At 46.9% G+C, this 14,239-nt stretch overlaps 1 protein-coding gene across 5 annotated transcripts in view; it reads left to right on the forward strand.

Annotated features, from left to right (window-relative positions):
* Positions 1-14,239, forward strand: part of RANBP10 (RAN binding protein 10) — an 84,750-nt gene that overhangs the window by 54,617 nt on the left and 15,894 nt on the right. For 4 of the 5 annotated variants that reach the window (XM_036441458.2, XM_045582772.1, XM_036441462.2 and 1 more), the window contains one exon: positions 160-3,627. The exons of the other annotated variant lie outside the window; for it this stretch is intronic. In XM_036441458.2, the coding sequence (XP_036297351.1) occupies positions 160-290 (131 nt within the window). In that variant the 3' untranslated portion in view covers positions 291-3,627. Of the gene's footprint in view, positions 1-159; positions 3,628-14,239 lie in introns of those variants that run through there. 5 annotated transcript variants of the gene reach the window in all.

The following is a 14,239-nucleotide window of genomic DNA, read 5'->3' on the forward strand; positions in this document are numbered from 1 at the left end:
GTTTTATTCAACCTCCTTCCCCCCCGACCTGCTCCCTCCACCACCACCACCCCCTACACACACGCAGGCACACACATACACCCCTCTGTTCCCGAGGAAATTTTGATCTGGGCCAAGCCCTGGGCAGGGCAGTGACCAGGCCTTGTCTTTCTTCCACAGAGTCTCAAAACCTGCCAAAGCAGCCCCCTCTGATGCTCGCCCTGGGCCAGGCGTCTGAATGTCTACGGCTTATGGCCCGAGCGGGCCTGGGATCTTGCTCCTTTGCCAGAGTCGACGACTACTTGCACTAGCTGACCATGCTGGCTGGCCCCACGTGGCCCTCTCTCGGCCCCAGGGCCGGAGCCCCGCCCTCCACTGGCATCTGGCACAGGGACCTGAAAGCCATGGGCAGAGTCCACTCCTGCCTGGCCTCCTCACCTTCTTTTCCTTTCTTTTCCTTCCTTTTCCCCCACCTTTAGTCTCTCTCCCCTCACACCCACCTCCACATGCAGCAGCCTATGACACAGTATTGGCTGGTTACTCTCTTGTAGCGCCTACTTTGAAATGGGGGTTTTGTTTTGAGGAGGGGTTGGAGTTTTTTAATCTTTATTTTTTTCCTCCTGACTGAGCCACCAGTATTTATCTCTGGAGAGTTTGTGCTGAGCTGGTTTCTGCTAATTTAGTGATGAAGCCTATCCAAGTTGGTGATAGCTTATTATTTTCATAAGTAAAAAAAATGAGATTATATATATATAAATATATATATATTAAAAAAGACACAGTATTTATCGTAGTGTTAGTGGTCCAGCACCTCTTGGGTGAGGCTGTCCAGACACCATATGTTTTTATTTGAGTCCAACTCATTAAAAAAAGAATCATCTCTGTAACCTCAGCCAAGTGATTTATTTCAGGCTTCCCTTTGAGCTACAGGCCCAGCTGCAGCTTAGGGAAGCGCATTAGGCTTGAGGGGGTGGGGATGGGGATGGGGGACAGTGGCACTTAGTGGGCAGGTCAAAACTAAGCTGGTTTGCAGAATCTAAGAGGTGTGGGTCCCCAGGCCCCTGAGAGTCAGACTGAGCTGAGAACTGTAGGGCCAGGGTCCAGAGAAGAGAAGATTTGACACAGGCCTCACAACAAAGCAAGGGAGTAGAGGGTTCTTGACCAGCACACTATCTACCATTTTACCCTGCCTCTCACTGCCTTTCTTGCACCTCTCTCTTCCCTTTTCAACATCCTTCCTTCACTTGCTAAGATGGCCAAATAAGTCATTACTCTAAATTGATTGCCTGGAAACTACCTGCCTTCGACCTGAGAGCTGCTGTGTGTCAGGCTACGGGAAAGAAGTCTCCAGTCCCAGGACAGAGACCCTTGAGTACAGGGCCTGCTTCCTGCCCGGATCTTCACTGGCTCTGCACAGCTCTGATGGAATCCATGCTTTCTGTTGAGAAGCCAGGACCTTGTAGAGGCAGATTCTTGGGCTGCTGGTAGCTGGAGTGGATGGAACCCTTGACCTTCTAGGCCAGGCTTCACTGCAGCTGTGCCAGGCAGCTCCCTGCAGATCGGCCCCAGCCACTCTTAGAAAGACTGTTAGGAGTATTTGCTGGCTGGAGGAAGGGACCTCACGGGCTTTACAAATGTCCCACCAGCCCCGTCAGATGGATCCTTACAGCTGGTAGGGGCAAAAACAGTCCTGGTACTGTCATCAGGAAAGGAAGGGCTACAATGGCTTGCAGGACGTGGGTGGCCATCTGCTGCGAGGACTGACAGCCCTGGGAAGAAGAAAGGGAGGAGGTCTACCCAGAGGAGCACCAGGAGGGACTGGGATTTCTCCACCTGCTTCACAGTGGGAGGGAGCGCACAAGCAGTCCCTGCAAAGGAACGATGTCCAAAGTTGAATTTCCAGTCCCTGCCTCGATCTGGCCTGGGCAAGCTGCTGCTCTCTGTCAGTGGGCACAGGAATGGTTGGGATGGCCTGAGATATTCAGTGTCCATCAGGCCATGCTGAGCCCACAGTTGGACAATAAGAGAAATGATTGAGTTGGACCAGTTGCTAGTGATGAGGTCAGGATCTGGCCCTGTGCTGTCTTAGAGTTCTGCCTTGGGACACGATACTATAGGCTGCTGTTTTTTCTTGGTCCCACCAAGGCAGTTGGCGGCCCACAGACCATGGCCCACCAGGGAGTTGTCCTGTCTGTCAAGGAAACTCTTATTGTACAGGTCTAATTCCCAAACCTAGAAGTGGAAATATCAGACTGTTAAAATGGCCAGAGCCAAGAAGATTTGGGAATTAAAGCCAGAGGCTCTTGCAGCTGGGATGGGGTACAGAGAACATCTGCTCCACTAATCCTCTTCTTTACAAGAAACAGGTCCAGGAGGTGAAGTGAGTTGGCCAACGTCACAGAGCAGATTTGTGCCAGAGTCGGGACTAACCTCATCCTGTGGGTTGGGCAACACTGTTAAATCCTAAAGTGGGCAAAGGGTTAGGCTCAGCAGTTTTAGGGAGGCCTCCAGCAGTGTCTGAGCAGCTGGTACTTTCAGGGGTGTGTCAGGGATGGGGATAGGTGCCTGGGCTTGGGCTGTGGAGCATCTGAGAGGGCCCAGGAGGGTCCAGGACAGCTGTGTGCTGCTTGGGGTTGGTTGCTGCCTGGCTTGCACTCAATATCCATGGCCATCTCCCCATTTTCTGTGCCTTATCTCACTGTTTCAGCTGAGTCCAAGTTGTTTACTCTGTTCCTCTCCAGAGGGGCTCTCTGTCCCAGTTGGACAGCTTACCGTTGGGACATAAGCCTTTGCCCCACAAGCCGTGGAGAGGACCAAAACCAAGCTGCTTGAGCCCACTGTCTTGCTGATAGTCCAGGCCTGCCTGCCAGCCAGAGGAGCCCCTTATGCACACCCAGTCCCTCCAGCCTGTTCCCAGGAGTGGCGAGTGGGGGAAGCAGCTGGGAGGAGCCCTGGTGAAGAACCGAACTTGACCCAAAGGGTCAGGAGGAAGACTTAGCCCTGTTGGGTTGTCCAGCCCTGAGAGAACAGCCTTCCTTCCTCACCTTTTCTCCTCATGCCACCAAATGATTGCTTCTTCCAGAGTGGATGAAAACTGGCAGACCACACAAAGCCAGAACCCTGATCCTCACCCACATGGGTCTGTGGCTAGGCGCAGGCCTTTAAAAAGGGGACACTAAGAGAAGTGGGGATTGCCTGGCCACCCAGCGCCTTCCTACCCCATAAGCAAGCACAAAGAAGATGAGGCAGAGAACTGTCCGAGCTGAAAGTTCCTATGGTTGCTCACAACTCAGGTATGCATGCTGCGTGGCGGCTGGGCGGCAGAGCCCTGCTTGGCCACCAGTCCTGTGCACCCGGACCTGTGGCCAGAGTGTGGATTCTGGCTGCCTGAGGTGCCGCCTCTTTGCATAGGGTTTTCCTCCATTAGCAACTACAGCTGACACAGACATCTGTCCTCCACATCGTGCACACTGGTTCTGCCTTTGTCCTCGCAAGTTGATAGTTGGCATTAGCATGAGACTTGGGGGTGTGGGAGGGTTTAGAGAGAATTCTAACACAAAACATCCTATTAAATTGTACTTGAGAGATGAAAAAACTCCTGTTGTATTTTGACAGAATTATTTTTATTAAAATACACATCCATGAGCAGTCACGGGCGTCTGGTCTCTTGTTTGGGTCTTACTGGGGCTGGCACCCTTTGTATGGCATATAGTGTCCTAGAGAGGATTTGGCCTCTTAGCTCACCTCTCAAGTTCCTAGGCCCCTGGTGCCTCAAGGACTTTCTAGACTTTGGGTATTTTCAAGACCCCAAAGAGGATAGGTACTTCAATTCTCTCCCCCAAAATAGCTTTCATCTGGGGAAAAAAAAAAGAAAAAGAGCTCTTCTGATGAGGTATTAAGGTTAGCCTCCTGTCAATCTTAGGAGAGAGCTTGTACTCAAAATCCTAGTTCGGTCTACTAACTTGATAACCTGGAAAATTAACTCAAAGCTTCCGTTTCCCTATCCTTAAAATGTGGTCGTTTCTTCTCCCTGGTAGTAGGAGAGTCTAGCATATATAGGGCATGCTTGGCACATAGGGATGCAGTACAGGTGACTGCCCTGCCTCCATGAGGATGCTCCTTAGTGTGACTGGCCTGCTCCTGCCTCATTCTGCCTTCTCTGCTTCCAAAGTATCAGGGTTTGATGCAAAGGAGAGAGATAGTAGCTTAGGCTGGTGTCTACCTGGAGGTGGGACTGGAGACATATTGGGGCAAAGAAATAAGCTATGAGGCTACTGCAGTAGGCCAGCCACAAGAGGACAAATTTGAAAAATATTTAAATGTTAGCACAACAGGATGAGTGACTGGATGTAAGAGAGATGGAAGAAGCAAGAGACAAGATTAATGTAGGCTTTTGGTTGGAGTGAAGGGATGGATATTGGTGCCCCAAGATACTATAGGGCACATGTGTCAAACACAAGGCCCGCGGGCCAAATCCGTCCCGCCAGGCCTTGCAATGTGGCCCGCACCGCGCTGTCATCACTGCACTCCGCTGCGTTTCCATCACAATGACAGTTTATGACTGTTCAGTAAACCATTCGGCCCGCGATTTAGGCTGGATTTTAGATTTTGGCCCCTTCTCTGATTGAGTTCGACACCCCTACTATAGGGAATAGGTGGTGGCTAACAGTCACTGGAATGGGGGCGGGGGGGTTTGCTGGAGAGCAAATGGATCCACATCTGAGAGAGACATTTCATGGAACTGGAAAAGGGTTCTGTGGTCCAGGAAATAAGGAAAACTCATGGATGGTCACAGTAAACATCATCTAATAAAAGCTCTAAAAATCCAGTGTTAAGATGTGCAGCTTAACACAGCACTTACCAAACGTACAGTACTATACTTCACTTGGGCATTTTACAGGACTATTACTCTGCAGAACTCAGAAAAAAAGCTAGTGTGGAGAGAAGAGTGAAATACAAGCAAGCACAAATGTCCTAATTCCATAAGTAAAGCTGTAGGATTAATTTCCCTCTAGACTAGTGGTTCTCAACCTGGATCAGTCTTGCTGCCAAGGGGACATTAGGCAATGTCTGGAGATATTTTTGGTAGTCACAGCTGGGGTTGGGTGCTCCTGGTATCTAGTGAGTAGTATTCAGGGACATGGCTAAATATCCTACAAGATTCAGACAGTCACCACAACAAAATGTCAACAGTGAGGAAATCTGCTCTAGAGTGAAATTCTGAACAAGATCAGACAAAAAGATCAAACATAAGTATACTTTGATTCTGCCTTCTATGTGCCTGGCTTCAGAATCCAGGGGAAGGAATAAAGTAATAAAATCCCATCAGAAAAGGAGGTTTTGAGGTTACAACTTTTCATCGCTCTGGAAGCTTTCCATGCTCACTCAGGTGGTGACAGTGGTGGGAAGTCCCTGTCTCCTGCCAAAGCCGGGATAGCCCTGCAGGTCAGCTGGTCTCAGTGGAAACAGCTGCCTCAGTTCAACTGACATGTCCCATCATTACAGGCTGCTCTGGAGAGAGGTCCGACGGAGCCAGGGTCAGCCTCACCAGGAGAGTCAGACAAGCAGGGATGGGGACTTTCCATGCAGAAATAACCCCTCTCCCCGCATTTCCAACATAGCCTGCTTGACACTAAGGTTTACAGATTTCACTCTCCTAGCGGATTTGATAAATCAAGACTAGTCTTTTTACAAAATGGTATTTATTTGGTGTGGGGGCAGGAGGAGAGGGGGGAGCATAGGCTCCAGTAAAGAGATCAGGGGGACTGAAGTCACAAGTCACGAAGAAATACCATCTAAGAATAACCAGCCGAAACCAGTTTGGCTCCATGGATAGAGCCTGGGGCCTGAAAGGTCCCAGGTTCCATTCTGGTCAAGGACATGTACCTTGGTTGCGTGCACATCCCCAGTGGGGGTATGTGCAAGAGGCAGCTGATCGATGATTCTCATCGATGTTTCTAACTATCTCTCTGTAAAAAAAAAATCAATAAAATATATATTTTAAAAAAGAAGAACCAAAGAACACCTAGGAAAGCTGTGAAGTTCGAGAGAGCTGCCATTCTGCAAAGACAGGCCGTGTCCAATAGCAGACCTTCCTTCATTCCTGAGCAACCCAACAACCACCACTTTCCAGAACCTTCTTGCTCTTGATGCGGGTGGGCGGCGAACCAGAAAGAGTCATCCCAGGCTGGAAAATATATCCCTCAGCCCCTCCACCGCCGGAAAGAATGAACGACTAAGGCCTCCAGCCGAGCTATTTAACCTGCCCCCCCCCCCTAGTCCCCTCGCCCACAGCGAGCGAGCATGCGCAGCGCCGGGCCTCGGCTCCGCCCCGCGGGGTTCCGCCCCCGCCAGGGAGCATGCGCAGTTCTCCCGCCGTCCCACCCCCTCCCTTTCCAGAGCCCCCGGTTCCTTAGAAACCGGCGGTGCGTTCCCGGCGGCCGCTCTATAGACTCCGGGGCCGGTGAGCCCTGGCCGGCCTCCCTCCCGGGGCGCTGGCGCCGGCTGAGCCCCTCCGGACCCCCGGTGCCCGCAGCGGAGCGGGGCGGGCGATGCCGGCGTGCCAGGTGAGAGGCGGCCGGCGGGTGAGGATGGAGGCGGGCATGGCGCGGCTGCCGGCGGGAGGCGGCCGGCCTCTCCCGCGGCCCCGTGGCCCCGCGGCCCGAGGTCGGGGCCGGAGAGGGCCGTTCTAGCCGCGAGCGCCGGCGCGGAGTGTTGGGGTTGCGTGGAGTTGGGGAGGGGGGCCCGGAGTTGGCCCTCCCCGCCTCAGACATTGGACCTGGCCGTAACATTGTAAAAAAAAAAAAAAAAGTGGATTCCTGGAGGGACCTCGGCCCGAACCCATCCCTCCGTGGGATGTGGGAGCCTGGGATGGGTTAAGACCCACCTACCTACCTGTGTGAGGACCGAGGCTTCGCGGGTGAGGGTGTGAGGGGTGGAAGCCTCAGACAAAGGGCTCGTTAGGGGGCCGATCCATCCTCTCTCAGAGGGAGATGGGACTTTCCTGTGTGTGTGTGTGTTTCTTTAAGGAAAGAAAGAGTGTTTAGGTGGCAGGTGGGAGAAGAGACACCTCGGGAGGTGCGCTTAGCTCTGCCAGCCCCAGTGCCCACGGGCCATGCATGTCTCAAGGGCCCCGGCCTCTTGGAAGCTCGGAAGGAAGCAGATGGATCCGCGAAGACCAAGGTGGGGTAAGGCGTTCCCCTCCAGGAGGCACTGTCCCAGGACCGGTGAGGAAGGAGGAGGCAGGTGGCTGGGAGGTCAGGACTCAATGAGTGGTCATGGGAAGTTGACCTCCCAAACTCGTGTAGAATCTGAAGAACAGGACAGGAATAGCAAAGCTCCGAGCTGCCTCGGGTAGACACCAAGCAAGGTTACAAACCGTCCTGTTTGTGTTCTTTGTGCCCGTAGTGCCATGCTGAGGGCAAGACACAGGGAGAAAGCGGGCATCTTGTGGGTGTCCAGAACCAGGGCCCAGGCCACCACCCAGAGGACCTTGTAAGCTCTGGGGCTCAAAGGTCTCAGAAGGAAGAGTCCCTTAGTGTATGACCCTCCGTTGGAGGGGACGACTGTTACATTAGCAGCCACCCTTTAACCAGTTAGTGTGATAGGAAGAGAGCTGGAGAAGGTGGTTGTCTGTAAGAGTCCGGGAAGCGAGAGTCATTCCTGAGAAGGAAACTCGTTTCCCTCTGAAAAGCTACACCAGGAAACCAGAGTTTCAAGGCCATCCATTTTACAGAAAATGTGAAAAAAATAACTGCCTTTGGAGTAGGGGTTGAGATCATCTGTCTGGACCAAGATTCAGCTCTGAGAGACTTTCTCTTACCACCTGGTTGCACTACTTTTCCTATGGAATGATTGATCTGGGTCTGATCAATACTTTTTATTTGCTAGGAAAATCAAATATAAGATTTTTATAGTAGTACTAGAACCCACTAGTAGTAGGATTAGCCATGAAAAAATCCCCCCTCCTCTCCAAAGAAACTTAAAGATTTGTAATATGGGGGAAAGAAGTGTGCAATTTTTAACAGATTGGCCGCTGGTTCTAATTATCAAAGTCAATTTATTGCTAGCTTGATAAAACTAATTTTCAGTGTATATTCAACTTTGCAGCAGGTTGTTTTTTTTGTGTGTGTGTGTTTTTTTTCTCCTTGCTCCCAGAATGAAAAGATACATTGAAAGTGTGATAATGTTAATAGTTCATATTAGTTTTAAGATGAATGCTTTAGGTTTGCAAATCAATGCCAGACCATAACTATGAATATTCGGCTGTAAGTTTTATTTTATTTAAAATATAGTTAATGTGTACAATATGATATTAGTTGTAGGTGAATACCATAGTTATTCAGTATTTCATGGCTATGCATTGTATTGACTTTTCTTGCATCTGTGGAAATATTTTGTATAGATACCTCAAGAGGTATAATGGGGTATTATCATGAGGATATGTAATCTGTGGGCGAAACTGGCACTCTTAACCAAATCCTGTCAGAGAAGTTTTACGAAAGTCATTGTATTCTCATTAATTGATCATTAGCCCAGATAGGAGACGGACAAGTAAGCCAAAATCAAGGTAAGATTGACCAGGAGCAAGCAGAACTGAATGGGCTGTGGGAGCATGCTTTGTAAGTACAACTACTAGCTTGAATGAGCAGTTTGAGAAGATGCTGCTTAAATGTAATGAGTGTGCCTCGTGGATTTGTGTGCATATTTTTGAGCTCCTCAAATCAGAAAGACACTTGTTTTCAGAGGAGAAAGATGGACTTACACACTCTCAAGGTGTTTCTTGTTTGCTGTGGCAATGAAACCTTTGATAGATAGTTACTTAACATCCACTCTACTTTCTGGGGCAGCTGAGGGAAGTTATCAAATCTGGCCTGTAATAAAGTAATCAACAGTACTTAATGGGCCAAGGTACCAGATAAACCAGTAATGCTAACAGGGTTTGCTTTCACTGAACCGATTTTCTAGTTATACAGTAAGAGGAGAAATTAAATGGCAATGCAGTGCCATCTGATGAAAGAAGTTGTCAAAATACAGACATCACTTTTCAGAAAATTAGGTATTAAATAGAGCAGGATTGCCAACAGGGGTCTTTAAGGCCCGAAAGGTTGGCGACCGCTGAAATAGAGAGAACTTAGAAGTGCCCTTCTGATGCCTGCCATCTCATGCATATTTATAGTAGACGATCCAATTCTAGAACAAATCCACCATTGGAATTGGAAAATAGGGAAAAATTGTAGATGTTGCTCTTTTTGAAAATGTGTATACAGTATGGTAATGGGATGTTATTTTTCTTACATGTAAGAGTAACAGCTTTGTATTAGAAAACTTCAAGAGAGGCCCTGGCCAGTGTGGTTCTGTGGTTAGCGTGTTGGCCTTCAAACCAAAGGGTTGCGGGTTCAATTTGGGTGAAGGGCACGTACCTGGGTTGCAGGTTCCCTACCTACCCCGGTTGGGATGCATGCAGGAGGCAACCAGTTGATGTGGCTCTCTCACATTGATGTTGCTCCCCCCCTTTCCCTCTCCTCCCTCCCCCAATCCCTTCCACTCCCTCTAAAAATCAATGGAAAATATCCTCTAGTGAGGATTAACAAAAAAAGAAAACTTCAAGAGAATCTAAAAGTCCAAATTATGTGCAAATTTAGGTGCCAGTTGTTTTAAAAAGTGGGGAATTAAAGATATCTGAAATAGGCTTAGACTCATGGAAGTCATTTTAAGTGTGGATGTTACATGCCATTGCGTTGGCTCTGACTCCTGGCGACCCTATGAATGAATGATATACACGGTATTCTGTCCTCAGCAGCCCTGCTCAGCTCCTATAGACTCATGCCTATGGCCTCTTTTATGGAGTCAGTCCATCTCATATTGGGTCTTCCTTTTTTCCTGCTGCCTTATATTTCCCCAGCATTATTGTCTTTTCCACAGTGCCCTGCCTTCTCATGATGTGACCAGAGTAAAGCAGCTTGAAGTTTTGTCATTTTTGCTTCCAGTGATGTTTAAGCTATACTGAGAAAAACACGAAAGCAGTGAGATTTCCCTACACTCTAACACCTAAGAATTAGCCATTAGGTGAGGAATGAGCTCAATAAAGTATTCCTTCTCTAAACTGAGACTAAGAAAATGAGAAATGTGAAGTAAATATTTCCATTTCATGGTGATGGAAATGAACACTTAGAAAATAGGTATTAAACATTCAGAAGGAAGAGATAAATATTTCTGCATTACTTAAATACACTCAAGCTCCATCTTAAATACTTGTTCTTTAGTTCCTGCTCTTAGAAGGGGTGTAGCAAGTAGAGCTTTTGTCCTAGGTACTGTCAGTTCTCTAGGTAGCCAGTAACAAAGATGCCACACTCTTTGGGACCCAGACTGGCCAGGAATGCTAAGGGGATAGCTCACTCTCCCCACACCTCTCCAAGTTGTTTACAAAAGCTGCTTCTGTGTTTCTAGTCGTCCTTCAGAATGGTTAAGATTAAGGCTGTGAGGAATGGGAACTGAGTACTGAGCACAGTCTCCCTTTCTGGCCTGGGATAACTGTGTTATTCTCAAACTGTCAGCCCTTAGTTTTCATGAGAGGAGATAACCCCAAAATAGAATGAGAAGCACTTCTACTTGGCTTTGAGATTTACCATATCACTGTATAACCTCAAAGTCTTTATGATTTACTTTTACAATCCTTTATAATAAAACCCTAATATGCTAATCTACCCAACAGCGGAACAACCAGTCGCTGTGTGATGTACACTGACTACCAGGGGGCAGGCGCTCAACATTGAACAAATGTAAAAAGTTGTGTGTGTTTTTAAAGCATAAGAACACAGTAATTTTATAATAAATATACACTTTTAAAAAATATATATGTTTTTATTAAATATATAATAAACTGGTTAGATCCCCTGTTGAGGCACATGCCTGGGTTTCAGGTTCGATCCCCAGTTGGGAATGTGCTGAGGGTGGCCCTGTGGTTTTTCTCTCTCCTCCCCTTCCTCTCTCTAAGCCTGTTCTTGGGTGAGGATTAAAACAACAACAGTAAATATATAAATACTAGAGGTCGGATGCACAAAATTCTTGCATGGGACTTGGCCCTTGCAGGGCTTCATCTGGAAGGATGTCTGGAAGGTTGTTTGGTTGTCCATCTAATTAGCATATTACGCTTTTATTTTCATAGATAATATTTTTTAAGCAGAGAGGGAGTGGGTAACAATGGCAGAGTCTGGGCAGCACTGACAGTTCTTATCTAAGGTGTCCGTAAACGAAACAGCAATGTGGTTACCTAGATAATGAATTTACATGTGTATAATTGGAAGGTGCTGCTTTCTAAAACTAATATTTCTTTGGTGCTTGTTGATGGATAGTTTTGATTCTTATGGTCTCTTGGGTGCATGTTGTAGGAAGTTCCATGTGGTTAGTGGTTTCTGCAGCCCGATGGCAGTTCCCACTAGGAAATGGTTTTCATCTCTGAAGAGACTCTCTGAGGGTGGTAATGAGATGGTGTGCTTGTCATGCCAGGCATCCTCTGATTTTCCAGGAGATGGGGGATGGTAGAGAGATCAGCCATACCTCCTATTACTTTTCAGCCTTTTGAATTCATATTCTCGTGCCAGGGCCTAAGAGGACGTAGCTTAAATCTTGGAGCAATGATTCAACATAGTACTTCTTACCTAATGTTATTTTCAAAAGTAAATCATGGCTGTTTCAGTTTCCCAGTCCTGGGCTTATTCAGTTCCCCAGCTCCTGGTTATTCTTTTAAATGTATTGTCTTTGTTTCTCCTTACTTCAATTTTTAAAAAAATATATTTTTATTGATTTCAGAGAGGAAGAGAGAGGGGGAGAGAGATAGAAACCTTAATGATGAGCGAGAATCATTGATTAGCTGCCTCCTGCACACCCCCCAACTGGGGATGGAGTCCACAACCCAGGCATGTGCCTTGACCGGAATCAAACCTGAAACCCTTTAGTCTGCAGGCTGCTGCTCTATCCACTGAGCCAAACCAGCTAGGGTCTTACTTCAATTCTTTGTTTGTTTGTTTCATTAATCCTCACCCTGAGGATATTTTTTTCCTTTTATTTTATTTTATTTTATTTTATTTTATTTTATTTTATTTTATTTTATTTTATTTTATTTTTAGAGATTGAAGGGAGGGAGAGGGAAAAGGGGAGAGAGAGAAACATCATTGAGAGAGACACATCAATTGGTTGCCTCCTGCACACACACCGGATCCAGCCTCAACCCAGGTACATACCCTTGACTGAGAATCAAACCCTTAACTCTTTGGTCTGCAGGCCAACTCTAAACCACTGAGCCATGCTGGCCATGGCCTTACTTCAACTTTTCTTTTTTTTTTTTTTTTTAATAATATATTTTATTGATTTTTAACAGAGAGAAAGGGAGAGAGATAGAGAGATAGAAACCTCGATGAGAGAGAAACATCGACCGGCTGCCTCTTGCACACCCCCTACCGGGGGATGTGCCCTCAACCAAGGTACATGCCCTTGACCGGAATCGAACCTGGGACCTTTCAGTCCGCAGACCGACACTCTACCACTGAGCCAAACCGGCTTCGGCCCTTACTTCAACTTTTAATATTGCTGGCATACTAAATTAAATTAGTATTGCACAAAGAAGCCGAAACCGGTTTGGCTCAGTGGTAGAGCGTCGGTCTGCGGACTGAAAGGTCCCAGGTTCGATTCTGATCAAGGGCATGTACCTTGGTTGAGGGCACATCCCCCGGTAGGGGGTGTGCAAGAGGCAGCCGGTCGATGTTTCTCTCTCATCGACGTTTCTAGCTCTCTATCCCTCTCTCCTCCTCTCTGTAAAAAATCAATAAAATATATTTTTCTAAAATATTGCACAAAGAAAATTTAAGTGCCTTTAAGTAATTTTTAAGTCATTGTAGGAATGTTACCAAAATACCTTGAAGTGTTACTTTTCAGGGACCTGTTTTCTCCTTAATACCATATACAGCCCAGTCTTGGTTCTGAAAGAGCTTAAGAGTCTCAATAGTGATATAAGACATTGTGCATAACTTAAACAATAATTAGAAAATTCTAAAATATTTAAATGAATGTTTATTTTCAGGTAGGCATAAACATCCTGTATTTTATAACCAGCCTTCTTCATTACACATTTACCTAAAAGAAAAAAAGGGTTCCTCTGGCAGACTGTCCTGAGCTTAGATTATTTTACACCTCACTTTTTTTTTTTAAATATATTTTTATTGATTTTACACAGAGAGGAATTGAGAGGGACAGAGAGTTAGAAACGTCGATGAGAGAAAAACACTGACCAGCTGCCTCTTGCACACCCCCCACTGGGGATGTGCCCGCAACCAAGATACATGCCCTTGACCAGAATCGAACCCGGGACCTTTTAGTCCGCAGGCTGACGCTCTATCCACTGAGCCAAACCGATCCCGGCTACACTTCACTTTTAACAGTCAGAAGATTGTTAAAGTATAGTTGAGCATTGTCATGGCCTAGTTGGTAAGCAGTTTTCTGCATACAAGTAGGAGATATTTGTGAAGACACTGGGCATTCAAGTCAATGGAGCACTACTTAACCTTCCTGATGACCAGAGGCATGTAACACAGAGCTGGTCAAGGTTGTTGTGCTCTGAGGTGCCCTAAGAATGTCCATCCTCGAAATCAAGAAGGTAGGCAGGTGACTCAAGTGTCTCTTGCTGCCATAGAAATAGCAGTTTTCACTGGATTAGAATACTTATGTCCATATAGGAGGTGGAAAACACTAAAAAAACTTAAGTTTGCACATTGAAAAATGTTTATTATTATAATTAAAACCTAATCCTCTTGGGACCACAGGTAAAAACAAAGTATGTAATATACTTCTCTCTAGGGTTAGCTATTTCATGGGCATCATGGCCAAGTGTGCTTTACCTCAGTGATTTAAAGGCAAAGGCAGAGGGTGTTTTCCCACTTACCTGCCACAGAGAAAGACCTTTGAACACTCATTATGTTCCTGCATCAAATCAGTCCTTGATATTCAGCTATGAGTGTATCAAGAAATGGAAACCAGGAACCTGACCTGTCTGATAACTGCTATATGCTCCACTCCTGGCATAATGCCTAACTCATTGTGGTGCTTAAAAATATTGGTGGCCTTGCCAAAACCGGTTTGGCTCAGTGGATAAAGCATCAGCCTGCAGACTCAAGGGTCCCAGGTTCGATTCCGGTCAAGGGCATGTACCTTGGTTGTGGGCACACCCCCAGTAAGGGGTGTACAAGAGGCAGCTGATCGATGACTC

This window comes from Pipistrellus kuhlii, unplaced genomic scaffold (assembly GCF_014108245.1).
Source record: "Pipistrellus kuhlii isolate mPipKuh1 unplaced genomic scaffold, mPipKuh1.p scaffold_m20_p_17, whole genome shotgun sequence".
In the NCBI taxonomy this organism is placed as follows: domain Eukaryota; kingdom Metazoa; phylum Chordata; class Mammalia; order Chiroptera; family Vespertilionidae; genus Pipistrellus; species Pipistrellus kuhlii.